Here is a 25578-nt window from a genome sequence, read left to right as displayed (position 1 = left end):
TATTTATTTAACTTATAATAAATTAGCTGTACCCACTGCTTCATATGCAAAAATTTTGTTTCACAGAGAAACAAAATCTCTTGAATGTAGAAGAAAGATTTGTTTTCATTGTGAAAAATGCAAAAATCTACTTGAGATGATATAAACTTGTAATGTAATTGAAAACTGGATTATGAAAGGCAAATTTTACCTGTAATCCAATTCAATTAAAAATATTTTTATTCAATATTTTTATTCAATATTTGAACACAAATAGAAAACAATAGAACTGGTACAGTATTACTACAGTATTTAATAGTGCATTAAAATAAAAAAAAAATAAAAAAATGAAGTTTGTCTCAAAAAACAAATAAGTTAAATTAATTTAAATTACTGACAAACATGTGAGTCCTAATTTTTGTCCTATCCATGTGTTTCATAAAAGTTAAGAAAAAAAGCAGAAAACCATTTTTCATCACAAAAAGGAGAGAGTTCTGGTCCAAAATTTCAAAAACGTAAAACCAACCAAAAGAAATATATTCATAGAAGATTGAATCAATATCCTTAAACAGAATTATAAAAGGCAAAAGAGAAAATTTTGTTCCTTTTGTGCCTTTCAATGTTTCACTGTAATATAAAAACCAGATCATCTAGAAATTATTAATTGTACATTTTAAAACATAAACATTCTTTAAGGCCTTCAAATGAACTACTTAGGAAAATATATCAGCTCTTCAAATTATACATACCTATAGATTATCTATCTACATGAAAGAACTCATAAAATAATAAAACAAATACCTTACAGTGCTGCATTGAAAATTGCATTGAAAAATGTTAAATATATATTTTTCTTATTTGAAATTGCATTGATTCCTATGGTCATTTGTCATTAAAACTAACAGCATGCAATGAAACTACATTCTGTCGTTTAACTGGGTAATCTACAGGAACTGGTTTATTAAATGTGGCTTCAGTTGCTAAAAATTTAACCTAATCGATCACACTTTTCAGTGTCACTCATCAGATCTTACCTTAAAAGTGAAATTACTTGTAAAATTATTTTTAGTAATTCATACCAGATTTAATTATAATAAGAATAATAAATTTTGAATAAATATAAATTTATATCATATCTAGTTTGGATTTGTAAATAATGATTTTTTTTAAAATATATAAACACATTTTTGAAAATAATACATTACAAAATTCATTGTGTTTTTATACACAACATACTATTCAAATCCAGCATACTTCTTGTCTGTTACATTCTAAATATACGTCGGCTTAATTAAAAAAAAAAAAAAACACTGCCAGCAATAACATCAGCTAACACTAGGGTGTCAATAGCATAAGTCACTGAAGATGGTGGCAAAAATGATTGCATTTGAAATAACTTATAAAAAAAAAATTAATTGTAAAATTTGGTTTTATTTAGCATCACAAAAGTTTATAATTTTAAATAATTGATTTCTTAGGTGATATATTTGAATAGTTAGTGAGTAGTTTCATTGCACATTAAAATAATTCATAAATTTTCATCCCAATTCATTAAATAAGGCACTTAGTTTATCATTGTCACTTTATTATCATACATAAATAAAAAATTATTGTTGTTTAGGATGTTTATTCATATCCTAATTCACGAAACATTTAAATTTAAATTTTTGAAGAACTGAATAAATGTATTAACTTGGATAAACTGAAGAATGAAATTTAACTTAAAGAGCAACAGAACTGGTTTAAGATTTTTGTTATCTGAGACAAAGATATCAGTTGTGTATAAGCAGTAAGTAAATGTCGTCACAATATCTCCAGAACTGCTGTCTTAAAACTTACATTTGGTAAACTGATTTTTCTTAATTCCTAGGTAGCTGATAAAAAAGCTTTCTGGAAAGTTGAATTTCTAAGAGCATTAAAAACCTGGATGAATAAGTTCAATGTCAATAGGTGTTTTTGGATCAGTAGTTAAAATGTGCGTTGCAAATTTAGTTAAAATTTCTTCAGTAGTTTTTGAGAAAACTGAACCTCAGACATAAAAACATATAAACCACAACTTTTTTACTTAGAGAAATTCATCAAGAAACAATTTTCATAAAATCTGACAAAATTTTTTACAGGGCTTTTAAACATATAGAAAGCTTCTTTTTTGGTATGCATAAGGAAATAATAAATAAAAATAATGCACATTGTAGTGAAGCACAGATGTTTTGTAATAAAGATTATATTTGACAGAAATATTTTTTTGGGTAATGCACTGTACATTTTTTCTTAAGCAGTCAAAAATTTAATTTATTAATTTATGACCTAATATTTTTTCAATATTGCAGATTTCAAGATTTGAATATGTTCATGCCAGAAGAATCATATTTAGGGATGTGAAACCTGAAAATTTTGTAATAGGGCAAATATCTTCAAAAAAAGAAAAAATTGTACACATAATAGGTATAAATTTATCATTGTATTCTGAGGATAAAATATTAAATACTTATGATTGATATTTAACTGAATGCTCATGTTTTGCAAGGCTCTTGAATACTCTATGGAGAAAAAGCAAGAAAATGACATGAGGTAATGTTGTAAGGGAAAAGATGTATGCAATCGATTTTTAACTTTCAAATCAATTCTGACTTCAAATCAATTTATTTCTGCTTCAGAATTACAAGCTATCAAATAATCAAGCATAGTTAGTCAGTAATGAAAGAAATATTAATCTGAAAAGACTGTACACAACAAAATTAATAAACTTCTATCATGCAGTTCACCAATTTGTTTCCAAGAACTATGTTCTTGACTGATTATTTTTGTTGGTTATATGATGAACATTACTTTTTTTTGTATACTTTTTGCGTATTATAGCACTTCTTGTCAGAGTTGTCAAAGCTTTTGTATATCCTACATTAATAACATTGGTGAAAGTCAAACCAGTATTTGGGCTGTTGAGCCAACAACTTATACATTCACATTCATATATTACACATATTTTTTCTATAATGTAATAAGAATTATACAATTAAAGATTATTAACCTAACTATATATTTAATTTAAACTACAAATAAATGAACTGCTAAATAGAGCATTACAAACAACTTGAGTCATTCAATCCATTTACCATCTTTGGTAATGATTTTGTTTTAACTCTTTAAAACAACAGATCTTTCAAAATTTAATAAATATAATGTTTTAAAAAGAAAATCATGTTGTAATGTACTCAGTTGTTCTTGCACCCATCTTCACTGACTTTTATTTAGGATTTTTTATTTAGGCAGACAAGTAATGTCAAACTAATATATAATTGTTTGGTGAAATCCAACTCTATGGAGGAGTGGTAGTGACTCAGTCTTTGTCACAGTAGGTTTGAATTTCAGCCAGGCATGACATTTTTTATACACAGCAAAATCTGCGACCCACCAACAAGCTTCGAGCTTAAGTAGTGATTTAATCAGCAATCAAAGTTGTTATTTGTTGGTTTGTTTCATTTATTGTTCTGAAGTCCATATTTTACCCATAGTTTTAAATTTTATGAACTATACTTTTCTCTGAATCTTTGTTTATGTATGCTAATATGGTGGTGTTTTGTCTTTGTTTATTTTTATATATTTTGTGGAGTGAGTTGTTAATGAATGTATTATTAAATCTGGAAGTGTTATATTAGTTGTTTTTTTTTATAATGATGAAGTCAAGAAAATTTATTTATTTAAGCTCATATCCAGCTTATTATATAGCTATATTCGGCTGTATTTTTTAAAAATATTTTAATAATTATTCACATTGTTTTGTATTGCCTCGGAATAAGATTATGTCATCAATGTATCTGGGGACCTGTATATTGCAGTAGTATGCAAATTAATCCAAACAATATGTTATTTAATGAAAAGTAACTTTATTTAGAAAAAATCATACCTGTACAATTTGTGAATATTTAGTAATTAATATGTCCTCTTTTATTATTATTAATTTCTTTGTACAGGATTTGGAATCAATTCAAAATAAGTGTACTACACATTTGTTTTATTTCTTCATCATGAAACCATATCAATATTATTGCTTTAATGAGAACAATTTTTTTGGTATAATTCATTTTTGAGAGTCGTTTTTTGACTATTGCCCAAAAATTTTCAAGTGGGTTTAAGTCTGGGGATTGCCTGGCTTGGGAACAGGAACACTTTAATATTTCATTCTTTGAAACGTTTTTCTACTTTTTTGGCAGTATGGCATGGTGTCAAATGTTTTTGGAATTTCTTTCCTTGTGGGAGTTTGTTTTGAAGTTGTGTACAACTTTTTCCTTCAGAATCTTTGTATATCCATTACTTTTCTATATCATTCCTTCAAATGTGAAACAACCCCCAAAAGATTCTTTCCTGAGGATGTTTAACTGATATTAAACGGTTAACTGATATTAACTGGTGATGTACTTTCATGTGATGCTTTTTTTAAAGTATAGAACCCTTTACCCCTGAACATAAAAATGTGATTTATCAGAAATCATAACATTTCTCCAGTTTCTTTAATCCAATTAGCATATGCTTTGGCTCACAAGAGCCTATTTTTTGTACATTATTGGTGTTAAAAGCTGCTTTTAGCTGGCTGATGAGCTTTCCATCCAGCTGCAAGAAGTCAGCATCTAACAGTCGTCACATGTAAATCTGTTTCACTGGCTGCTAAATCTCGATTAAAGTCTACAAGAGATAATTTTGGATCAATTTTTTTTCACACTAATAATATATCTATTTTGGTGTAATTTTTCTTTTACAGTTACATTTGCCACTCTTTTGAGGTGAAAAGGAATCAGTTTCTTTAAACTGTTTTAAAATAGGATTCACTGTTTCTAGTCCAATTCCACACTTATAAGCTACTTTTGTTATGTCATACTGGTATGCTCAGAGAGAAAAACAATTTCAAACACTTTCTTGGAGATGTCCATTATTATTATACACAGAATAAAAATATACAACAATATGGTTTTGTAATAAAAAATTAAATAAACTTTCATAAATCACTATTTATAGCATGAGAATTTCTAAATAACCAAAGAACAATAACCTCACGTTAGACAGCAACTTAAAGAAAGGGTGTGGTCAAGCAGTGTAGCCACAACGTAGAAATAAATAAAATATTCCCTGTGTTCGGATTAATTTGCATATTACTGTATTTGATAAGCATGTTGTTGAGGAGGCTGAATGTTTGTTCTATGTTACAGAAAAGTTTCAGATAGAATGATAGTAATAGGGGAACCTATACAAAGGCTGTCAGGTTGTGAGTAGTATTTGTTTTTTAATTAAAGTAATTTTGACTTTAATAAAGACTATGCATGGATAAATAATGATATACTAAATTGATCAGATTCAATAAAAAAAAAAACTTCCAGCAACTGCATAACGTTACTGAAGCAATGGTTTTTTTTAATTGTTTTGGCTGATATCAATGTGAGAACAGCAGCACCAGTCTTTGAAGATGGCCGTAAAAATGACTGAAACATTATGACATGTTTTGAAATCATTATATAATTAAATTTAGCTTAGTTTGTAATTTTTTAAATAAACTCCTCTGGTGACCATCATGGACAAAAATATAGCAGCACAATTTTTAGTTATGATTCATTAATTATAAATATTATTTACGCATAATAATACTTATTGTAAAAGTAATGTAACAGTACTAAATTGCTTCTACTCAAGGGCTAAGTTAATCACATTTCAAGTGTCATGTCTGGGAATATAAAAGTAATGTAGACCACAAAACAGTTAGAAATATACTTAAATATTGTATCAGATTAAATATTTGATGGTCATCTTTTTTTGTTTCATTACAAATTATTTATGTTTTGATACAATATTAACTAATTTTCTATTGGTCTAATCAATTATTATTTTATTACCATTATTGTTGACAATCTTAAGTTTATTTTTATTTTGTGTTGGTAAAAATTAGATATTCTTCTACCTGATTACATAATTTTTAGAAGTTCTAATATACAAACTAGTACTTGGAGAATGATCAATTTATTTTCCCATTGTTAACTGATGCAGAAATTGAATTTTATTTTGTGTATTGCACTTAGATTGTACTTTTCTTATTATTGAAATATTTTATTGTTTATTTTTTATGCTATATTGTATGCACATTTAAAAATTTATAAATTCCATTATCTGCAAAATTATTTGTTATGTACTATTTATTATTTTGAGTTAAAATTTGTTTTTGTATTTTTCCTTAAGTTTTTATATATAATACCTACAGAGTCATTTTTGCTGCTATTTTCATTGACTACATTAATTAATTAATTTTTTCTTTTTAAATTCTTTTCATTTTTGAGTAATCCATCCACTGTTAGTTGTAGTATAGTTAAGTGTTGACCTTGTTTGGTAATTATGATTTATGTTTTTATACAAAGAGTAATAGTTTTTGCAGGGAATTTGTAGCTCTTAATCGTTCAGGCTGATACCCCAATATTTATCTAGTAAGACGTATCTAGGTGGATGTTTATCTAGTAAGAAGCTGAAGAATATCTTAGTAAACATTAGTGAGATAAATTCAAATAAAATAAGATTTTTATCTGATATTATAGAATAATAAATACAGAATTATAATACAGTATAGGAATGTAAGTAACAATAAGTAAAAAGATGAAAACTCTATGTTATTAAAAGATGTTAAGACTTTTTTCTTTGTTTTACATCTGAGGAGGGAAAAATCTGCAATCAGACACCCAGCAGCCCATACTACTGAGTGTCTGGGGTTTCCTGCCAAAGCAGGGTCCCACTAAACAAACACCCTCCCCTTTACACAGCATGGGGATGGGATTGCCTTAGCAGACACACATCATTCCCATGAGTGTCTCGGGTTCTACCTCAAGCAGCAACTTAAAGCGTTCCCCAAGGGCTGGCCCTCCACTACCACTCTCAAACTAAACACACCCTACCTTGGTTCTCTTCTTCTATTTTCTTGGACAGAACTTCCCGGAACCATCAAGAACAATGACTCCAACCGTCATTGGAGCTAAGCATAACGCTCATAATTTCCTCCAGGGAGATCTTTCCCCCAAACAGTCTATTTGGAGCCCATCTTGGGCATTGTAGGAAGGTATGCTCTGCATCATCTTCAAGACCAGAATACAGGCAACTCCGCGACGCCCATCTCCCTCTTGTATATAAGTATGTTCAAATAAATAACTGTAAACTGTATATATAAATAAATTAATTAAATAATAGTTACCAAAATTATTAAATTAACCAGTACAATTTGAAAATGATGGTTTACTTGCCATCTGTATGAAAATAATCAAATAAATATACAATTATGTTGAAATTATACGTTATTTTATAACAATGATTAAGGGATTAAGGATGATATATCTGTATTATTGTAATTAAAACATGCAACATACCCTAACAAAAGTGATTAATTTGTTAAAAGTGTTTAAAGAAAATATAAGAAAAATAATCACCAATATTATAAAAAGGTATAGTATTTTATTATTTATTATATATATATATATATATATGTGTGTGTGTGTGTGTGTGTGTGTGTGTGTGTGTACTAAGGAATTTAAGATATTTTTCATATAAATTAATATATAAAAATTCTCAATTTAAATCTAGTTTTAACGCTACATATTTCATAAAACATTTGTAATCTTAATGTTACATATTTTGTAGTATTTTCAATCTTCTATGTACTATTTTGCCAACAAAATAAATCAATAAAACTTCAACACTCATTTTTAGATTGAAAAAAATAATGTTCCTAAACTGGAAGTATGGAATGTTTTGTACAAGTTAACTTGCAAAAACTTTATTAAAGAAAAAAATATATATTTCTATTACCAATTTATGTGACTTTTGAGGGCTTACATTATTTTTTCTCCCAAAAGATGGTGACCCTTTCCTTGATTTCTAATTAGAATTAAGGTTTTTGTTTTGATTTTGAAATTCACAGAATTCAGCATACTTTAAGAATGTAAACAAACAATTTTAAGACACTTCTATTTACATGATTTAAAATTAAAAATAATAAAGATGTAATCTAATTATTTTCTGTTACAGATTTTGGTTTAGCAAAGGAATATATGGATGACAGCAATGAACATATCCCTTACAGGGAGCATAAAAGTCTTACTGGAACTGCACGCTACATGAGCATTAATACTCATCTTGGTAGAGGTATGAATTATTATTTACAATAAAAAATGCTTCCAGACAATAATATGTAACCCTGTGCAGATCATGAATTATGAGTTGTACATTCACAATGGTATCTATTTAATGACTCGGTGACTTGTATAGACGTTGTGATTTGATTCAGTTTCTGTTACATATTTATCATATTTAAGCCAATAGAATAGCCCACCAATAGCTGTAAATTATGATCTGATAAAAAGAAAATAAAAGCATTAGGTCAATTGAAATTTATCATGTGATTTTATCCTTATTTCATTACTTAAGCAAAACTTGAAAATTCTATCAACACCATTCTGAACAAAATATTACTTATTTGCATAAAACGTTTATATTAAACGATCGACCAAAACCAAACAAGCTTCTAAGCTAACAAAAAAAAATCTTTCATATATTTGAAGATGTTTAATCAACACCATTAAAATTACAGATACACGAGTGTTGTCTTATAATTTTTGAGCCTCAACATGAAGATGGCAGCATTCGTCAAAAAAAGTTAGGGAATGTATTAGTGCATGTATAGGTACTCGCTAAACTTTCAGCCATTTTGGACGCTCAGTTGATGTTTGATAATCGTTTGAGTAAGTAATTAGGAGTGTTTTTGTGAAAATGAAAAAACTGAATATCGTGTAGTGATTAAATACTTGTATTTGAAAGGCAATACGCTTACGCAAATTAAAACCGAGTTGGAAGCTGTTTACGAGGATTCTGTCCCATTACTTTCCATGGTAAAAAGATGGGCAGCTGAATTTAAACATAGTCGACAAGCTTGGTTGATGATGGGCGTTCCGGATGGCCAAAAACTGCAACTACCACCGATTTCATCGAAAATGTTCACCAAATGGTACTGGACGACCGACAAATTAAGGTAAGAGAGAGATAGAATAGGCTATGGGCATATCGAAAGAACGTGGTGTCATATATTAACTGAAGAATTGGATATGCGTAAGCTATCCGCGCGTTTGGTGCCGTGTTTGCTCACTTTGGACCAAAAACGCATTCGAATGAGCATTTCCAATACGCTGCTGGAGCAGTTTAAACAAAACGAATCAGATTTTTTACGTCGATTCATAACTGTAGATGAAACGTGGATCCTCCACTACACTCTTGAGACGAAACAATAGTCAAACAGTGAACTGCAAAGGATGAACCTGCTCCGAAAAAGGCGAAGACGGTTCCATCGGCCAGGAAGGTGATGGCGACTGTTTTTTGGGATAGCAACGGAATTTTGTTTATCGATTATCTTCAAAAAGGTAAAACAAATAATATATATGCATTTGTTATACGCAATATGTTTCAATACTGTTTGTGGCTCTGTTATATATGTATCTATTGTTTTAAAATAATAATAATAATATATTACTATTATTTTAATATTTTTAAATGGTGGGACAGTATTACGCATTATTACTTGGCAAGCTGAAGGCAGAGATTGCAAAAAAGACCACATTTGAAGAATGAAATGCTTTTACATCAGGACAATGCGCCTGCTCACACTTCGACAGTCGCCGTGGCTAAAATTAACGAATTGGTTGACCACTCACCGTATTCACCAGATTTGGCCCCAAGTGACTTTTTCTTGTTTCTAACCTTAAAATTTCGCTTGGAGAAAGAGATTTTCATTGGACAAGGAGATTATTGCATATGTAAACGCCTATTTTGCGGAGAAAGACGCCAGCTATTATATGGAAGGATTAAAGAGGTTAGAGCAACACTGGAAAAGTGTATTGACTTGAAAGGAGATTTTGTTGAAAAACAATTTGACAGAAAAAATAAGTCTTTCTTTGTTAGGGTCAAAACTTTTCAGAAAACACTCGTGTAGTATGTATAATGAAGTTTTGCCGAAATTTTCATAACCTATTCTACTCGTGAAAATAATGGAAAAAGTTCACATAAACATGTCCTAAAATGCTTCTTTTGCGAGTTACAGTTAGTGAAAGATTTCCATCGGATTTCAGCTACCTCGATGAAATGAGATCACACTGAAATTTTTAGGTTATCATTTAAGGGACAGAATTAGTGATTTCTTATGGTTTTTGACCTGAAATATTGAATTAAATAAAAAATCTGGGTAAAAACCCCTGTTTTTTATGTTTCACGTTCAAAACTATCTAAAATATGTAATAGCCCCATAAAACATTTAATAAAAAGTTATAGAGAATTTAATTCTGAATAAAATGGTGTAAGATAAGTTGAATAAAACAAAGAAAACTTAGAATTTTATTTGAAACATTACACTAGACCAAGTGCATTGTAGTTATCAGTTTATAATAAACGTTCAAAAATGAGCCTACCATTTTCAATACATTTCTTGGCACACTTCTCTATTGCTTTTGTTGCTCTTTTTAGTTCTTCAGGGCAAGTTGTTCAGCCGCATCAATAATGCGGACAATTAATTACTCATGAGAATGTATTTTTGTTTTGTACACAATATGTTTCATAAACTCTCAAACTCAAAAATCTAAAGGTGTTAGATCAGGAGATCTTGGTGGCCAGGAATGTAGACCTCCACGACCGATCCATTTTTCAGAGAATATTTAAGCGAGTGGAAACGGCACAAGAGAAGTGGGGTGGGCGCCATTGCGCTGGAAGTATACTTCCGGCAATTCTTCTTGAAGAAAGTGCAAGTGACTTAAGAATTTTAGCAGCCAGGTAATATGAATGGTCCAAACAGCTGATTGTGAAGAAGGCCGCACCATACATTAACGCTAAATAGGGTTGAAAATTGCCTTTCACCGTTTCATGAAGATTTACTTACTTCTGCCCGTGTATGTTCACTGTGTAAGTTGTAGAAACATGTCTGGTGAAATTTGCCTCATCGATAAAACAAAACGTACATGTAGAGTTGAAGATTTTTTATTCTACCAGTTGCAGAATTCCATTCGAGGCGAACCCTCTCCTGAGTGTAGATGTTGAACCGATTGTTAATGATAAGGATAAAACTGTTTTGTTTAATTGTCCTCCAAACCATCGAATGCGAAACTTTGAACCGCTTAGAAAGACGTTGTGTACTAACGCCTGAACTGCATCGATAATAATTTTATCAATAACAGCGTCGTGTTGAACAGACCTGTTTCCTGAAGATTGTGAAAGATTGCGCTAATTGTTTGAAGAATCCTGCGATTCGGAAAACGTATTTCATATTCTACTGCAGCAGCTGTAGCAAGCATTACCATTACACACCCAAAATGAATACCATAATGTTGAATTTCTCTTATAAATAAGTGCGGCGTTACTTACTTATAAGTAACCAACCGATCTCGTTCAAACTAAAATGCACAGAAAACCTTCACTAACGACAGCACAATTCACAGTACCCGATGTACTTAATATACCTTACAGAATGGTTTAAGCACTAATACAGTACTGCGCACTGTTGATCAACTATTTTATTGCCAACTTTCAAATAATTTATTGTATTTCTGTATTAATAAAAAAATATTATTATCAAAGTAATTTTTATTTTACAGTTGTTGTGTAATTTCCAATTTTTAAAAAACATCTTTAACAGTAAATTTTGTTTTTACAAATTTTTCACATCACCAAAAATGAATACCGTTTTTGTGTACATTAAATAAGTACTTTTCTAAAAAAGTAGCAATATACTGTTTGTAAATAAAATTCTAATTTTTCTAACTTTTCTTTGTTTTATTCAAGTTATCTTACACCATTTTTTGTTCAGATATAAATTCTCTAAAAGTTTTATTTAAAAGTTTTATCTGTTTATTATTCATTTAACAATGTTATTGAACATCAAACTTAAGAAAAAGTGGTTTTTTACCTCAATTTATTGGTTTTCACTCCAGATTTCTCAAAAATTACTGCAGATACGATTCTGGGACCTATTTTATTTGATATTTCAGGTCAAAAACCAAAAGAAATCATTAATTCTGTCCCTTAATTAACGTCCTACAAATTTCAGTACGACCTCATTTCACCGGGGTAGCTGAAATCCGATGGAAATGTTTCACTAGCCGTAACTCGCAAAAGAAGCATTTTAGGACATACGTTTATATGAACTTTTTCCATTATATTCACCACTAGAATAGGTTATGATAGTCCCGGGAGAACTTTGTGATACAGCTATATGTAAATGTATACATGAATTTTCTAGAGCACTTGCATATAAATTATACTCACTGGTTTAATACTGACGATAATAATAATGATGGTTTATACTCACGATAATAACAAATTAATGAATTCACATAAGAACAGCAAAATTGAAGTAGGTATTCTTCTTACTTAAACGATGAATTTTAATTTGTGTGGAAGTACACCTATTCAGTGGTACTTCATTATCAATTTTTCATAAAAAACATTATTTTTTTAAAAATTACACAAATCAAGAAAATAAAAGTATTAAATTAAAAAAAGTCATGTTACTTTGACAAATGTTTATATCTAAATAGAAATAACTTTAATGTAAATTCAAAAGCCTCGTTGATTGTTAAATGATTTCATTCTTGATTCATGTTAATTCTTGATTCATTCTCTATACTCTAGAAAGGAAAGTACTGTAATCTTTCCAATTTGGGCATATGCGATTTTCCCCGGATCTTGACGTTTTGACACCTAAGGAACCCAAAAAACCGGATGGAAATTTTCCGAATATTCATGTTCATAAGTACGTGTGTTCGGTGTTTGCCTCTAAATCACCTTATATTTCCAGAACTACTGAACCGATTTTAACCAAATCTGGTCAGATTATTTCTATATATGGAGTATTGATGCTAATTAAATTAAATTAAATTAAATTTTCTATTTAAAAGGTCAAGGGGGTGAGGTTGTAGAGTATGGTCAACCTCGGTATCTCGAGATTTCGCCTAATTAAGGTCTATTTTATTTTAGATGTATTTTTTAAGGATTAAAAAGTAACAATATTTGCAGAAAAATTTTTGTGTAATCGCACCCCAACCCCAAAAAATGCTGTTGTAGTCGTTTACTCTGTTTTTACGTCACAGATGATCAGTAGAATTAATAAATGAATAATATTTAAAGTGTAAAAAAAAAGTAACTTCGTCTGACTGGGTCTCGAGCTCGATCGCCCGGTTGCCTTGGTATCTGATGCGTTAAGCCTCACGGCTATACCGATCTGCCGATCGTACATGCAAACGTTTTTCTATGTAAGTAGTGAAATTAAATTAGTTTAGTTATTGCCGATCGTCGCCGCTAGTACCGCCGCACCCGCGCGAATTAAATACGATATGCGCGCGCACTTTAGTTAGAATAACTGAATTAAATAAACAAAAAACGAGTTATATTTAAATAAAAGGTAAATATTTTTAAATTAAGATGTGTGTATAAGCAATGCATTAGAAACAGCCCACAGTTGTCAGATATTTTTAAAAATATAGAACTGATGATGAGGTAGCCCTCCTCTATGAATCATGAGACCATGCCGTTGGTGAGGGGGCTTGAGTACTCAGTGATACAGAGTAGCTGGACCGAAGGTGCAACCATATCGGAGGGGTATCTGTTGAGAGCCAGACTACGGAATGATTCCTGAAAGAGGGCAGCAGCTCTTTCAGTAGTTGTTAGGGGCGTGAGTCAGGACGACTTAAACGGCCATATCAACATTACTCAGTCCTCTGAGTACTGCGCAGCTGAAAGCAATGGAAAACTACAGCTGCTTTTTTTCCAAGAAAATGTGGCTCTCTGCATTTTCATATAGCAATGATGGAGGCGCCTTCCTTGGTAAAATATTCCGGAGGTAAACTAGTCCCCCGTTCGGATCTCCGGGTGGGGACTACTAAGGAGGGGGTCACGAGAAAATTAAAAAATAACATTCTACGAGTCGGAGTGTGGATTGTTAGAAGTTTAAAAAAGGTTGGTAGGGTGGAAAATTTAAAAAAAGAAATGGATAGGATAAATGTGGATGTAGTAGGAATTAGTGAGGTTCGGTGGGAAGAGGAAGGCGACTTTTGGTCAGGTAATTTTAGAATAATAAACTCAGCTTCAAATAATGGGCAGGCAGGAGTAGGTTTCATAATGAACAAGAAGATAGGGAAGAGAGTAGAATATTTCAAAATGCATAGCAATAGAATCATTGTAATAAGGATAAAATCAAAACCTAAACCGACAACGATTGTTAACGTCTATATGCCTACAAGCGCCCATGATGATGATGAGGTAGAGTGTGTATACGAAGAGATTGATGAAGCAATTAAACACGTAAAAGGAGATGAAAACTTAATAATAGTTGGAGATTGGAATGCAAGCATTGGAAGGGCAAGGAAGGAAATATAGTAGGTGAATACGGGCTGGGCAAAAGGAATGAAAGAGGGGACAGACTTATAGAGTTTTGCACAAAGTATAATTTAGTAATTGCCAACACCCAATTTAAAAATCATAATAGAAGAATATACACTTGGAAAAAGCCAGGCGATACTGCAAGGTATCAGATAGATTATATCATGGTTAAGCAGAGATTTAGGAATCAACTCGTTGACTGCAAAACTTACCCTGGAGCAGACATTGATAGCGACCATAATTTAGTGATAATGAAATGTAAATTGGGATTTAAAAACCTGAAGAAAAGATGTCAGATGAATCGGTGGAATTTAGAGAAGCTTGAGGAAGAGGAGGTAAAGAAGATTTTTGAGGAGGACATCGTAAGAGGTCTGAGTAAAAAAGATAAGGTAGAAAATCTAGAAGAAGAATGGGAGAATGTTAAAAAGGAAATTATTAAATCAGCAGAAGCGAACTTAGGCAGAACAAAGAGAACTGGTAGAAAACCTTGGGTTTCAGACGATATATTGCAGCTGATGGATGAACTTAGAAAATATAAGAATACTAGTGATGAAGAAAGTAAAAGGAACTACCGACAATTAAGAAATGCTATAAACAGGAAGTACAAACTAGCGAAAGAAGAGTGGATTAAAGAAAAGTGTTCAGAAGTGAAAAGAGAAATGAACATTGGTAAAATAGACGGAGCATACAGGAAAGTTAAGGAAAGTTTTGGGGTACATAAATTAAAATCTAATAATGTGTTAAGCAAAGATGGTACACCAACATGTAATACGAAAGGTAAAGTCAATAGATGGGTGGAATATATTGAAGAGTTATACAGAGGAAATGAATTAGAAAATGGTGTTATAGAGGAAGAAGAGGAAGTTGAGGAGGATGAAATGGGAGAAACAATACTGAGATCTGAATTAAAGAGAGCATTAAACGATTTAAATGGCAGAAAGGCTCCTAGAATAGACGGAATACCTGTAGAATTACTGCGCAGTGCAGGTGAGGAAGCGATTGATAGATTATACAAGCTGGTGTGTAATATTTATGAAAAAGGGGAAGTTCCGTCAGACTTCAAAAAAAGTGTTATAGTCATGATACCAAAGAAAGCAGGGGCAGATAAATGTGAAGAATACAGAACAATTAGTTTAACTAGTCATGCATCAAAAATCTTAACTAGAATTCTATACAGAAGAATTGAGAGGAGAGTGGAAGAAGTGTTAGGAGAAGACCAATTTGGTTTCAGGAAAATTATAGGGACAAGGGAAGCAATTTTAGGCCTCAGATTAATAGTAGAAGAAAGATTAAAGAAAAACAAACCAACATACTTGGCGTTTATAGACCTAGATAAGGCATTCGATAACGTAGACTGGAATAAAATGTTCAGCATTTTAAAAAAATTAGGGCTCAAATACAGAGATAGAAGAACAATTGCTAACATGTACAGGAACCAAACAGCAACAGCAATAATCGAAGAACATAAGAAAGAAGCCGTAATAAGAAAGGATGTCCGACAAGGATGTTCCCTAGCCCCGTTACTTTTTAATCTTTACATGGAACTAGCAGTTAATGATGTTAAAGAACAATTTAGATTTGGAGTAACAGTACAAGGTGAAAAGATAAAGATGCTACGATTTGCTGATGATATAGTAATTCTAGCCGAGAGTAAAAAGGATTTAGAAGAAACAATGAACGGCATAGATGAAGTCCTACGCAAGAACTATCGCATGAAAATAAACAAGAACAAAACAAAAGTAATGAAATGTAGTAGAAATAACAAAGATGGACCACTAAATGTGGAAATAGGAGGAGAAAAGATTATGGAGGTAGAAGAATTTTGTTATTTGGGAAGTAGAATTACTAAAGATGAACGAAGCAGGAGCGATATAAAATGCCGAATAGCACAAGCGAAACGAGCCTTCAGTCAGAAATATAATTTGTTAACATCAAAAATTAATTTAAATGTCAGAAAAAAATTTTTGAAAGTATATGTTTGGAGTGTCGCTTTATATGGAAGTGAAGCTTGGACAATCGGAGTATCTGGGATGAAAAGATTAGAAGCTTTTGAAATGTGGTGCTATAGGAGAATATTAAAAATCAGATGGGTGGATAAAGTCACAAATGAAGAGGTATTGCGGCAAATAGATGAAGAAAGAAGCATTTGGAAAAATATAGTTAAAAGAAGAGACAGACTTATAGGCCACATACTATGGCATCCTGGAATAGTCGCTTTAATATTGGAAGGACAGGTAGAAGGAAAAAATTGTGTAGGCAGGCCACGTTTGGAATATGTAAAACAAATTGTTAGGGATGTAGGATGTAGGGGGTATACTGAAATGAAACGACTAGCACTAGATAGGGAATCTTGGAGAGCTGCATCAAACCAGTCAAATGACTGAAGACAAAAAAAAAAGATGAGGTACCTTTAAAACATGTTATTCAATATAAATAACAATATATTTTTTAATGTAAGAATAACTTCCTAAATCTTTTACGTTAGGTAAATTCATTAATTTGGATAATCACACACATATACAGAGAGATTCCTGAAGAAAGAGAAAGAATATCACAACACATTCTACAAGTGAAAATTAAAAAAGTTCATTTAAAAATGAGTCTGCAAATACTTTGTTTTCGAGTTTGAGTATATAACTTGCAAAACGTATCCCCTAATTTTTGATCTGAGGAAAAAATGAAGCCGTATTGAAACTATTGCAACTTAAATTAAAGGTAAGTTTGATGGTTTTGTTTGATTTTTGACCAGAAAAAATTGAATGAATCAGATTCCAGAAGTAAATCAAGTAAATTTTTTTTTAGAAAATCATTGTAAAACACAAAAACTGGTGTTGCAAAACACATCTTTTTAGGTTTTATATACAGTAAATAATTGAACAAAACTAAAATATCTTCAATAAATAACCAGTAAAAAAATAAAATTTTACAACAAAATGAGAATTTTACTTCGAGAAAATTTATCTAGATAACATCAACTGAACATGGAAAGAGTTTAAAAAATTTGATTTATTAAAAACATAACAGATGGAAACAGACAGAAAAGAGCTGTGCTATAATTTTAGACCAAAGCAATCATTTCAATATTGGAAAAATCTAAAAACAAAATGGACCTATTTATACTGTTTTAACATAAAAAAGTATTAAATTAAATTAATTTATTATTTGTTTTTACGTTTTAATTTTTTTCTTTTAGAGTATATAACGTGTAATTTTGTAGCATGCACTGAAAATGTGTCTAGTCATATGAAATAACTCAAACCAGGTTAGCAAGACATTTACTTATTGGTAGTTGCTGTATTATTTTTTCCTTTTTTATGACACTTAACTTATGAATGCACCATACATAATAAATATTGCTAAAAGTACCTGTTTCGTGATTACAAGTAATACTGTAAATAATTCACAAGCACGGAACTGAACGCAAGGATAGCGGGAGTTTGTTTTCTCCCAACTAATTGCAGAACCTGGACAAATGTTCCATGCTGCAGGGTCTTTCTATTTTATCTGGCGGGTTATCATCTGTTTTGTGGCGGTTATAGATTTTATTTATGAACGGATTTCGTATTTGCGTTCCGGTCCCTTAGACCAATGAGAAACAAATTGACTGGGGCTGATACGGGGATACTAAGCGTGTATGTGCTTTGTACTCTCGGCAATATTCCCCTTCAGTCCTCTGAAGTCCTTTCGGTCAAACAGGAATTTGCTTTCCGTGAGGGCCTTAGTGTTTGGAAGAAGCTTTCAGATACACGTGTATCCGGAAAGGGTTTGGGGGATCGCGTGGACACCGTCATTGTGCTGGTTCACCTGAAACAGCATAAAAAAGAGGCATGTTCTGTTTTGCAAAAAAAATATAACAGACCTCGTTCAGGACAATATGACAAACCTCTCATGTTTCATTCAACCCATCTACTTAATAAACTTTTATAAAATTTATTTTTATTTATTTTTTTTTATGAAGCGCGACAAAATCGCTCTGAAAGTTCTCGTTCGCGCGCGCGCGCGCAAAAAAACCTAATATTGTAAACATATTAATTAGAATAGTATGGACTTAGCTTCAGACGTTTTCAATAAAATTTGAAAGTTAAAACAATTTAATTCATTTATCATTTTGAATAATTAAGCGGTCTACTAGTAGTTAACACTGGTCAGGTAAGATATATTTCCGTTAGTAACAGTGACTAGTCGAGTGGGAGACTTCTTGGTAAATACACGAGATTTTTGTCGCTCCGCGTTTTCATTGTTTTTTGGTTGGTTTTTTGGAGAAATTTACGGATTTGTACATTGGATATTATTGAAGTATGGATAACGGACAAATTTACTAAGTTTTATGAGTTTTGGTTACGGACTGATTAAGTTATTAGCATTTTTTTAAAAACTACTAATTTTAGTGAAAAGTGAGTTGTTTTTTCGATTTTCTTTTGTTTTTGATGCGATATTATGGATCTGTAAGAGTTAATAGCGGTTTTAAGTGATTGGACAAGACTTCTTATATCAATAGTGTGAGTAAAAAAGCACTGGTTGTGTTATTTTTTACAATTTTGAGGTTATACTTATAGTATAGTGCATAGTTAAAATTATCTAAGTTGATCGACAAGCCAAGGCTTGTCAGTGACGTCATTACATTTTGTTGTAAACAAGGACTTAAACTTTTTTTCATATATTATTCGTTTTAAAGGCGAATTATACGGGCAACCCTTTTCCTACCATAACTTCTGTATTTTTCACACTATCTCCAAACTTCTTCCAGATCTATTCGAATCCCTACCCGCTGCCCCCCCAAATATTTTTTTGATCACTTTTTTGTATACATACATTTTACTTACACCCAACCCCCCCCCACCCAAATTTGTTTTTTTTTTGGGGCTCCTGCCCGTGTGGGATGTCGTTAGATACGGAATGACCCCCTGAGGCCAGTGCCATGATATGCGTCGATGTGGGTCCCTGCCTTCAGAAGATACGACCTCGCAAGGGGCCGGATCATCGAAATCGACCATTTCAAGAAAGGAACATCCAGTAACAGAGACTGAAGGAATGGAAACTAGTACTATCGGGTCTGTTAGTGTACAGGAGAAGAAAAACTGGAAACCTGCTGATGCTAGAGGGGCAAAACGAGTGAGGGTTGGCTCGTCAGAAGAGGAAGAGGCCCCTCTTAAACTCAAGGAGGTGACTTATAAGCTGGGGCATGCCCTAATCCAGCTACGCCAGAATTTGGGAAAGTCAAGTACCACGGCGATCAAAGCCCATGAGCGAGAATTAACGGAAACATACAAGGAACTGCAACGTATTAATGAAGAGGCATTGGAAACAACTGAACAGGGGACACAAACTGATAGGCAATACAGAGACGAGATGTCCGACATATTAGATGTAGACTTGACGGATGAGCAATTACTGGACAGGCTACCGACAAGATGGTCCACCTGGGTCATGAATAGATTGACCCAGGTTAATGCTCTTAAGATGGGTGACGACAGCTGTCACTTTGTTGACCTGGCTAACCAAAGGCCAAACAGTCAATACTTTGGAGCAAGTCCTGATGCATTGGTGCTGCAAGACTCTACTATCATGGAAGACAATAAAATAACAACAAGAGGAACTAAATATACAGTACTGTATAATTCAGAAAATGGAGAAATGATGATGGCACCCCATGTAATCAAAGCGCTGAGGAGGGTTGTGGATAAGTCTGAATCCTCAGTGTTCGTCATTCCCCCGGAGACGGCGGGTACGATAATAAAGAAAGTCGTAATTTACCTGATGCGCAGAGGCAAAACACTACCTAGAATGGTCTTGCCCAATTTGGGAGACCAGGCTCGCGCTAGATCTAGATCGGCGTCGGCGAGGAGGGTTCACCCCGCCGGTGACCGATAGCAAAACAGTTGTAGTTAAAGCGCCCGGCAAATTATATGCTGATTTATTAAAGACCGTGAAGGACAAGGTCAGTGTAGACGAGGCCGGAGAAGTACTTTCAATAAGGAAGGGGAGGAATCAAGAACTAGAAGTCAGGATTAAGGGCACCCAGAAGGCGGGGGAATTTACTTCAATGCTGAGAGACCGTGTATCGGACCTGCAAGTGTATGTCAGAACCAGAGGGGTTCGTAGGACGGTGGTCCATATTAAAGATCTAGTATGCAATACAACCGAGCAAGAAGTGAAGGAGGCAGTTGAGAGAGTACTGGGAGCAGACGAAAGCTTTCAGGTGACTTTGCTCCGAACCGCATACGGCGACACCAGGAACGCGAAAAAGTAATCACTACCTATAGAGGCGCAACCAAATTGGTGGCCTCGAGACTAAGGGTCGGCTGGGTCAACTGTAGGACATACATCCGTACAGAAAATAAAAATGTTATAGATGTTGGAGAACGGGCCATGGTAGCAGGCTCTGTAAAGGACCCGATAAAACAAACTTATGTTATAATTGCGGTGAACCAGGTCACATAATAAGGGATTATCGCGAGGCCTCAAAGTGCCTCGACTGCAGAAGTCTGGCTCACAGAACGGGCAGTGCTGTTTGTACTAAGTCACATGATTAGAACGTTATTAATAAACAACCACAGGAGTATCTCATCGAATGACTTACTAGAAGTAATTGCCACTAGAGGCAATTATAACTTCATAGTGGCCACTGAGCCGCACGTTTATTCAGCAGCAAGACCACAATGGGTCTTTGATACAAATGGAGATGTGGCCATTAGAAGGGTAGCAGGGAACAGGGAATATGGCCTTTACCGTAGAGCGGAGGGTTTGGTAGCAGTTGAACTAAACGAAATAGTTGTAATTGGTGTTTATATAAGCCCAAACATTCCATTGGGATCTTTCCAAGACAAGATATTCCAGCTTCAACGCATTGTCATGCAGTCTCACAAAAGAGTACTTATTCTCGGGGATTTCAATTGTAGAACGACGGCGGCAGGTGCAGCCTCCTCCAACGCCAGGGGAGAGATTCTTGAAGAATTTCTAGCAATCACCGGCGCAGTATGCATTAATGATCGTATGCCCACATTCAAAGCTAGAGGGCACGAATCGATATTAGATTTGGCTATAATAGATCGAAGAATGGACCCAGATCTGACTGCATTTACCGTACTAAGCGAAGAGACCGGCAGTGACCACCTGGCGGTCTCAGTTGTAATCAGTGATCATCACACAGGGACGACATGGCAGAACATCACCCCCAGACTAACAAATAGGCAGATTCAACTGGTTGTTAGGAGATCTGCACGCAGAATTGCAGAACAGGCGCAGATTAATCCAGACATGTTTCAGGAGATAATAGTCGAAGAAATCGCCAGAGTTCCACACAGAACTGACAAGTACCACCCGGAATACTGGTGGACTCGCGAAATAGAGGACCAGAGGAATCTCATGCAGAGATGTAGAAGAAAGGCGCGGAGAATGCGTGCCTCGTGCGGGTACGGTGGAACAGAGTAATTTGGCCATCGAGGAATACAGAGCGGCAAGGAAAAAACTGAACTTTCTAATAAAACAGACAGAAAAAAGGAAATGGCTGGAACTATGTCGCGAACTGGATGCCGACCCCTGGGGTTGCGCATTCCAGGAAGTGACAAAACGCCTTGGCAGACACATTCCTATGTTAAACAAGGACACTGCGGCTCAGCAAATGAGCATACTGTTCCCAAGGGAAGAAACGGAAAATCGTGAAGAAATCACATGTGTTCGAGGTAGATTTACACAGCAAGAGGTGATTAATGCGGTTAAAAAACTAAATAATATGAAAAGCCCGGGGCCGGATGGGATCCCGGCGGCAATCATCAAGGGCCTCGCTGAAGTGATTCCGTGGGAATTAGTCGATGTCGCTAGCTATGGACTGCAGAATTGTGTCTTCTTTAACTGTTGGAAAGCAGCCAAAACAGTCTTCTTGCCCAAACCGGGTGCTACTGCGGGACAAGGTGAATACCGTCCTATCAGCTTGATCAATAACATGGGAAAAGTGGTGGAGAGGTTAATTGCGTGTAGACTGCAAGAAGAATTAGAACAGAAGAAGAGTCTACATGCAGATCAATACGGTTTTCGTAAAGGATACTCAACGATAAACGCAATTAATAGGGTGACAAATTGGGCGGCAGGAGTTCGGGAGGGCACCTGGCGGACAAGAAGACTACCTTTAATGATACTATTAGATATAAAAAATGCCTTCGGCTCAGTCCCTTGGCCTGCGATTATAAATGCGTTAAAAAGAATGAACATCAGTATGTATTTAATTTAATCAACCAAATTAATCACTACCTGCATGAAAGATATACGGAAATCAGAACGATTGAAGGAACTGTTACATTTCAGATATTTGGAGGTGTTAGGACCCCTGCTCTGGAATATATTTTTTATGACCAGATCTTTAGACTGCGTTACCCGGAAGGGGTAACTATCGTAGGTTATGCGGATGATGTGGCAATTCTGGTCGAGGATCGAGAAGTAGAGAATTTAGAGGTCAAAGCTAATCAGTCTCTCGAAATAATCGACGAATGGCTAGAAAGCAACAAGTTACAGGTGTCCCCTGCCAAGTTGAGATGTATTCTTTTCACCGGTAGAAGAAGAGTCCGGGGAATCAACATCGCAATACGAGAGGAGCATATCTTAGAGGTGAGTTGCACCAAATACCTTGGTGTAATGCTCGATAAGAGTCTTAAATTTGGAGCGCACATAGAGATGATATGCAAACGGGTAGCCCCCACTATAAGGGCGTTAAGGGGAATGTTCAACAACCATAGCATACCTAGAGCTTCAGTCAGGAGACTGATCACATCAGCCATGATATCGTCAGCGCTATATGCAGCCCCGGTATGGGGTGAAGCAATGAGCATGCAAAGGAATAAACAGAGATTAAGAAGTGTACACCGGGTTGCGTTATTGGGGGTTGTGGCGGGGTACGGCACCCTATCTTATGATGCGCTGTGTGTCTTGGCTGAGGTACCACCAATCGAACTACAAATAAGAAATCGAAGGCTGAGAGCAACGGGTATGTCAAAAACTGAAGCGGAAGCAGAGACTAGGAATAACTGGCAGACCGAATGGTCTGTCTCATTGGTTGGGGTATGGACAAGACGATTGATGCCTGATCTGGAGGTCTGGCTGGAAAGAAAACACGGCAATCTGGATTATTATATGACACAACTAATATCTGGGCATGGCTCATTTGGCTATTACTTGCATAGATTTGGCAAAAGGTTATTATAAAAGTTATAATTATAGGGGTCCAATTGTAGGGAAGGGAGGACAGCCCTGCCCCAGACGGCCCGTATGCTCAGGTATGCGGGTTCCTGTGATGGGCTGGGGACTCCTGGGGCAGGCTGTATGGGAAAATGTAGAGACCGAGTCCCGGCCGGCGGTGTTGGTCCCGGGGACGCTTCGGTGCTTTCTGGGGCTGGCACCGTCGGTTTGAGGCAGGGCATAAAGACCGAGACCCGGTTCCCTGCGAGGTGGTGGGGGACGGCATAGCCGGACCTCGTCTCTTCCGTGGGGGATTTGAGGCAGGCGCTAAAAAAAAATCCGGAACCGGGGGGGCTAATCTGCCGTGCCGGGTGTAAAACCGGTGGGCGGGGGACGCCCCCTTAGAGTCAAATGGACACGTTCCTGGGCCGAGTATACTAAATTGGATGTCCGGCCCAGGAATGAAGGGAAAAAACTTTTTTTGTTTTTTTTTTCCAGTGACTATCAAATTAGGCTGGGATCAACAAAACACCAAGTCAATGGATTTTGTACAAAAAGTTTAACGGATATTTTATTTTATTTTGTTTATTTAACTGAAAACTTCCACTAACTTGACTGTAGACAATGAGAAGGGTCCGGCCAGGTAGCAGCGTCTTATCTATTTCCTGTTGAGGACACCTTCGGAGCATATTACAACAAAACCATGTGTTCAATTATTATTAATCACTTGTAGTGCTTAGTAGTATTGTATGATACTGAAATGGAGTAAATAAAACTGATTTAATTTTGATTAAAAAAAAAACCGTATGGCTATACGTTTATGAACCGTAACAACTTTACGCTCAATATGAGACTATGTGCACATCTCTTTTTTTAATCACCTCGCAATAAAGTCTTGCAATCATTTGTGGGAATTCCTTGTAGCTCACCCGATGTAGAGGCTCCTGGCATGATTTATCATACACAAACCCTCGTTCAGTCTTTTCACGGTGGTTCGTCTAACACGGCGTGAGGCCTTTACTTCACACCTTGCGGTGTAGGGTCCTCTCAGCAGATGTCCCTGAGATGGCTGTGCTTGGATACGGTCGTTTCCCGAACAGTCCGCGCGCTTGTGCTACGCTCACTTCCGATCCGGTTTTTATGACCGCGTCGTAGCGACGTGGCGTTTCTGACAAACCAAGGCGCTCCGAAAATCGTCCGCAGCGCCACGTTTTGGATGACCTCTGGCTTTTTCTGGAACATAGCGAACAACAGAGTCCCCTGCCAGGTAGGCTTATGTCAGAATTGGCAAGACGAAGGGTCTGTATATGAGTATCTTAATCGCCAGCGGAATGGGGCTAGCTCCATTTTTAAGCACTTTAAAAATTATTAAGCACTGGGTATAGGGAAGCCGTGGCGGCCTTTACCCTCTGGGTAACATATTTTATACGTTTCTCTAAGGTAAGCCGTTTATCCAGGACTACTCACAGATATTTAACTTTTGTTCAAAGAGTATTTTATCTCCTGAGATTTCCAGCTGTCTTGCCGGAAAGCACGGCCACGGACTTTTCCCCGTTGACCCTGATTCTCCACTTATCAAGCCACGGCTCCACTAGATCCAGTTGCCATTGTAGTCTCTTGACCGCGTAATCCATATTTCGGGATGTGTATCATCGGCGTATAAAGCGGTGTTGATGCCTTCCGACAACGGCATATCGTTTGTATATGCAGTGTACAGAATCAGCGAAAGGATTGGCGAAAGCCTGGGAAACCCAGCGGGTTACCGCCCTGGTAGTTGATAAGGATCCCTCAACGAACTGTCTTCCCAGTAGGTAAGACCTTATTAGCTTGACATGTGGTCAGGGACCGTAATGTGAGCGAGTTTATATAGTAGACCGTCATGCCAAACTTTATCGAAGGCTTTAGCCACATCCAAGAAAACGGCCGCGGTCACCGCTTTCCTATTCAATTCTCCGACAAGGCTATCCACCAGTTGAAATAATTGGAGAGTCGACGAGCGAA

At 35.0% G+C, this 25578-nt stretch overlaps 1 protein-coding gene across 1 annotated transcript in view; it reads left to right on the top strand.

Moving 5' to 3' along the window:
• Window positions 1–25578, top strand: part of LOC142317683 (casein kinase I-like) — a 68552-nt gene that overhangs the window by 29427 nt on the left and 13547 nt on the right. The window contains exons 5-6 of the mRNA XM_075354235.1: window positions 2310–2424; window positions 8026–8142. Of these exons, the coding sequence (XP_075210350.1) occupies window positions 2310–2424; window positions 8026–8142 (232 nt within the window). The remainder of the gene's footprint in view (window positions 1–2309; window positions 2425–8025; window positions 8143–25578) is intronic.

Source organism: Lycorma delicatula, chromosome 1 (genome assembly GCF_047948215.1).
Source record: "Lycorma delicatula isolate Av1 chromosome 1, ASM4794821v1, whole genome shotgun sequence".
Classification (NCBI taxonomy): Eukaryota; Metazoa; Arthropoda; class Insecta; order Hemiptera; family Fulgoridae; genus Lycorma; species Lycorma delicatula.
The sequence above is the reverse complement of the archived record's forward strand: the minus strand, read 5'-3'. Positions and strand labels throughout refer to the sequence as shown.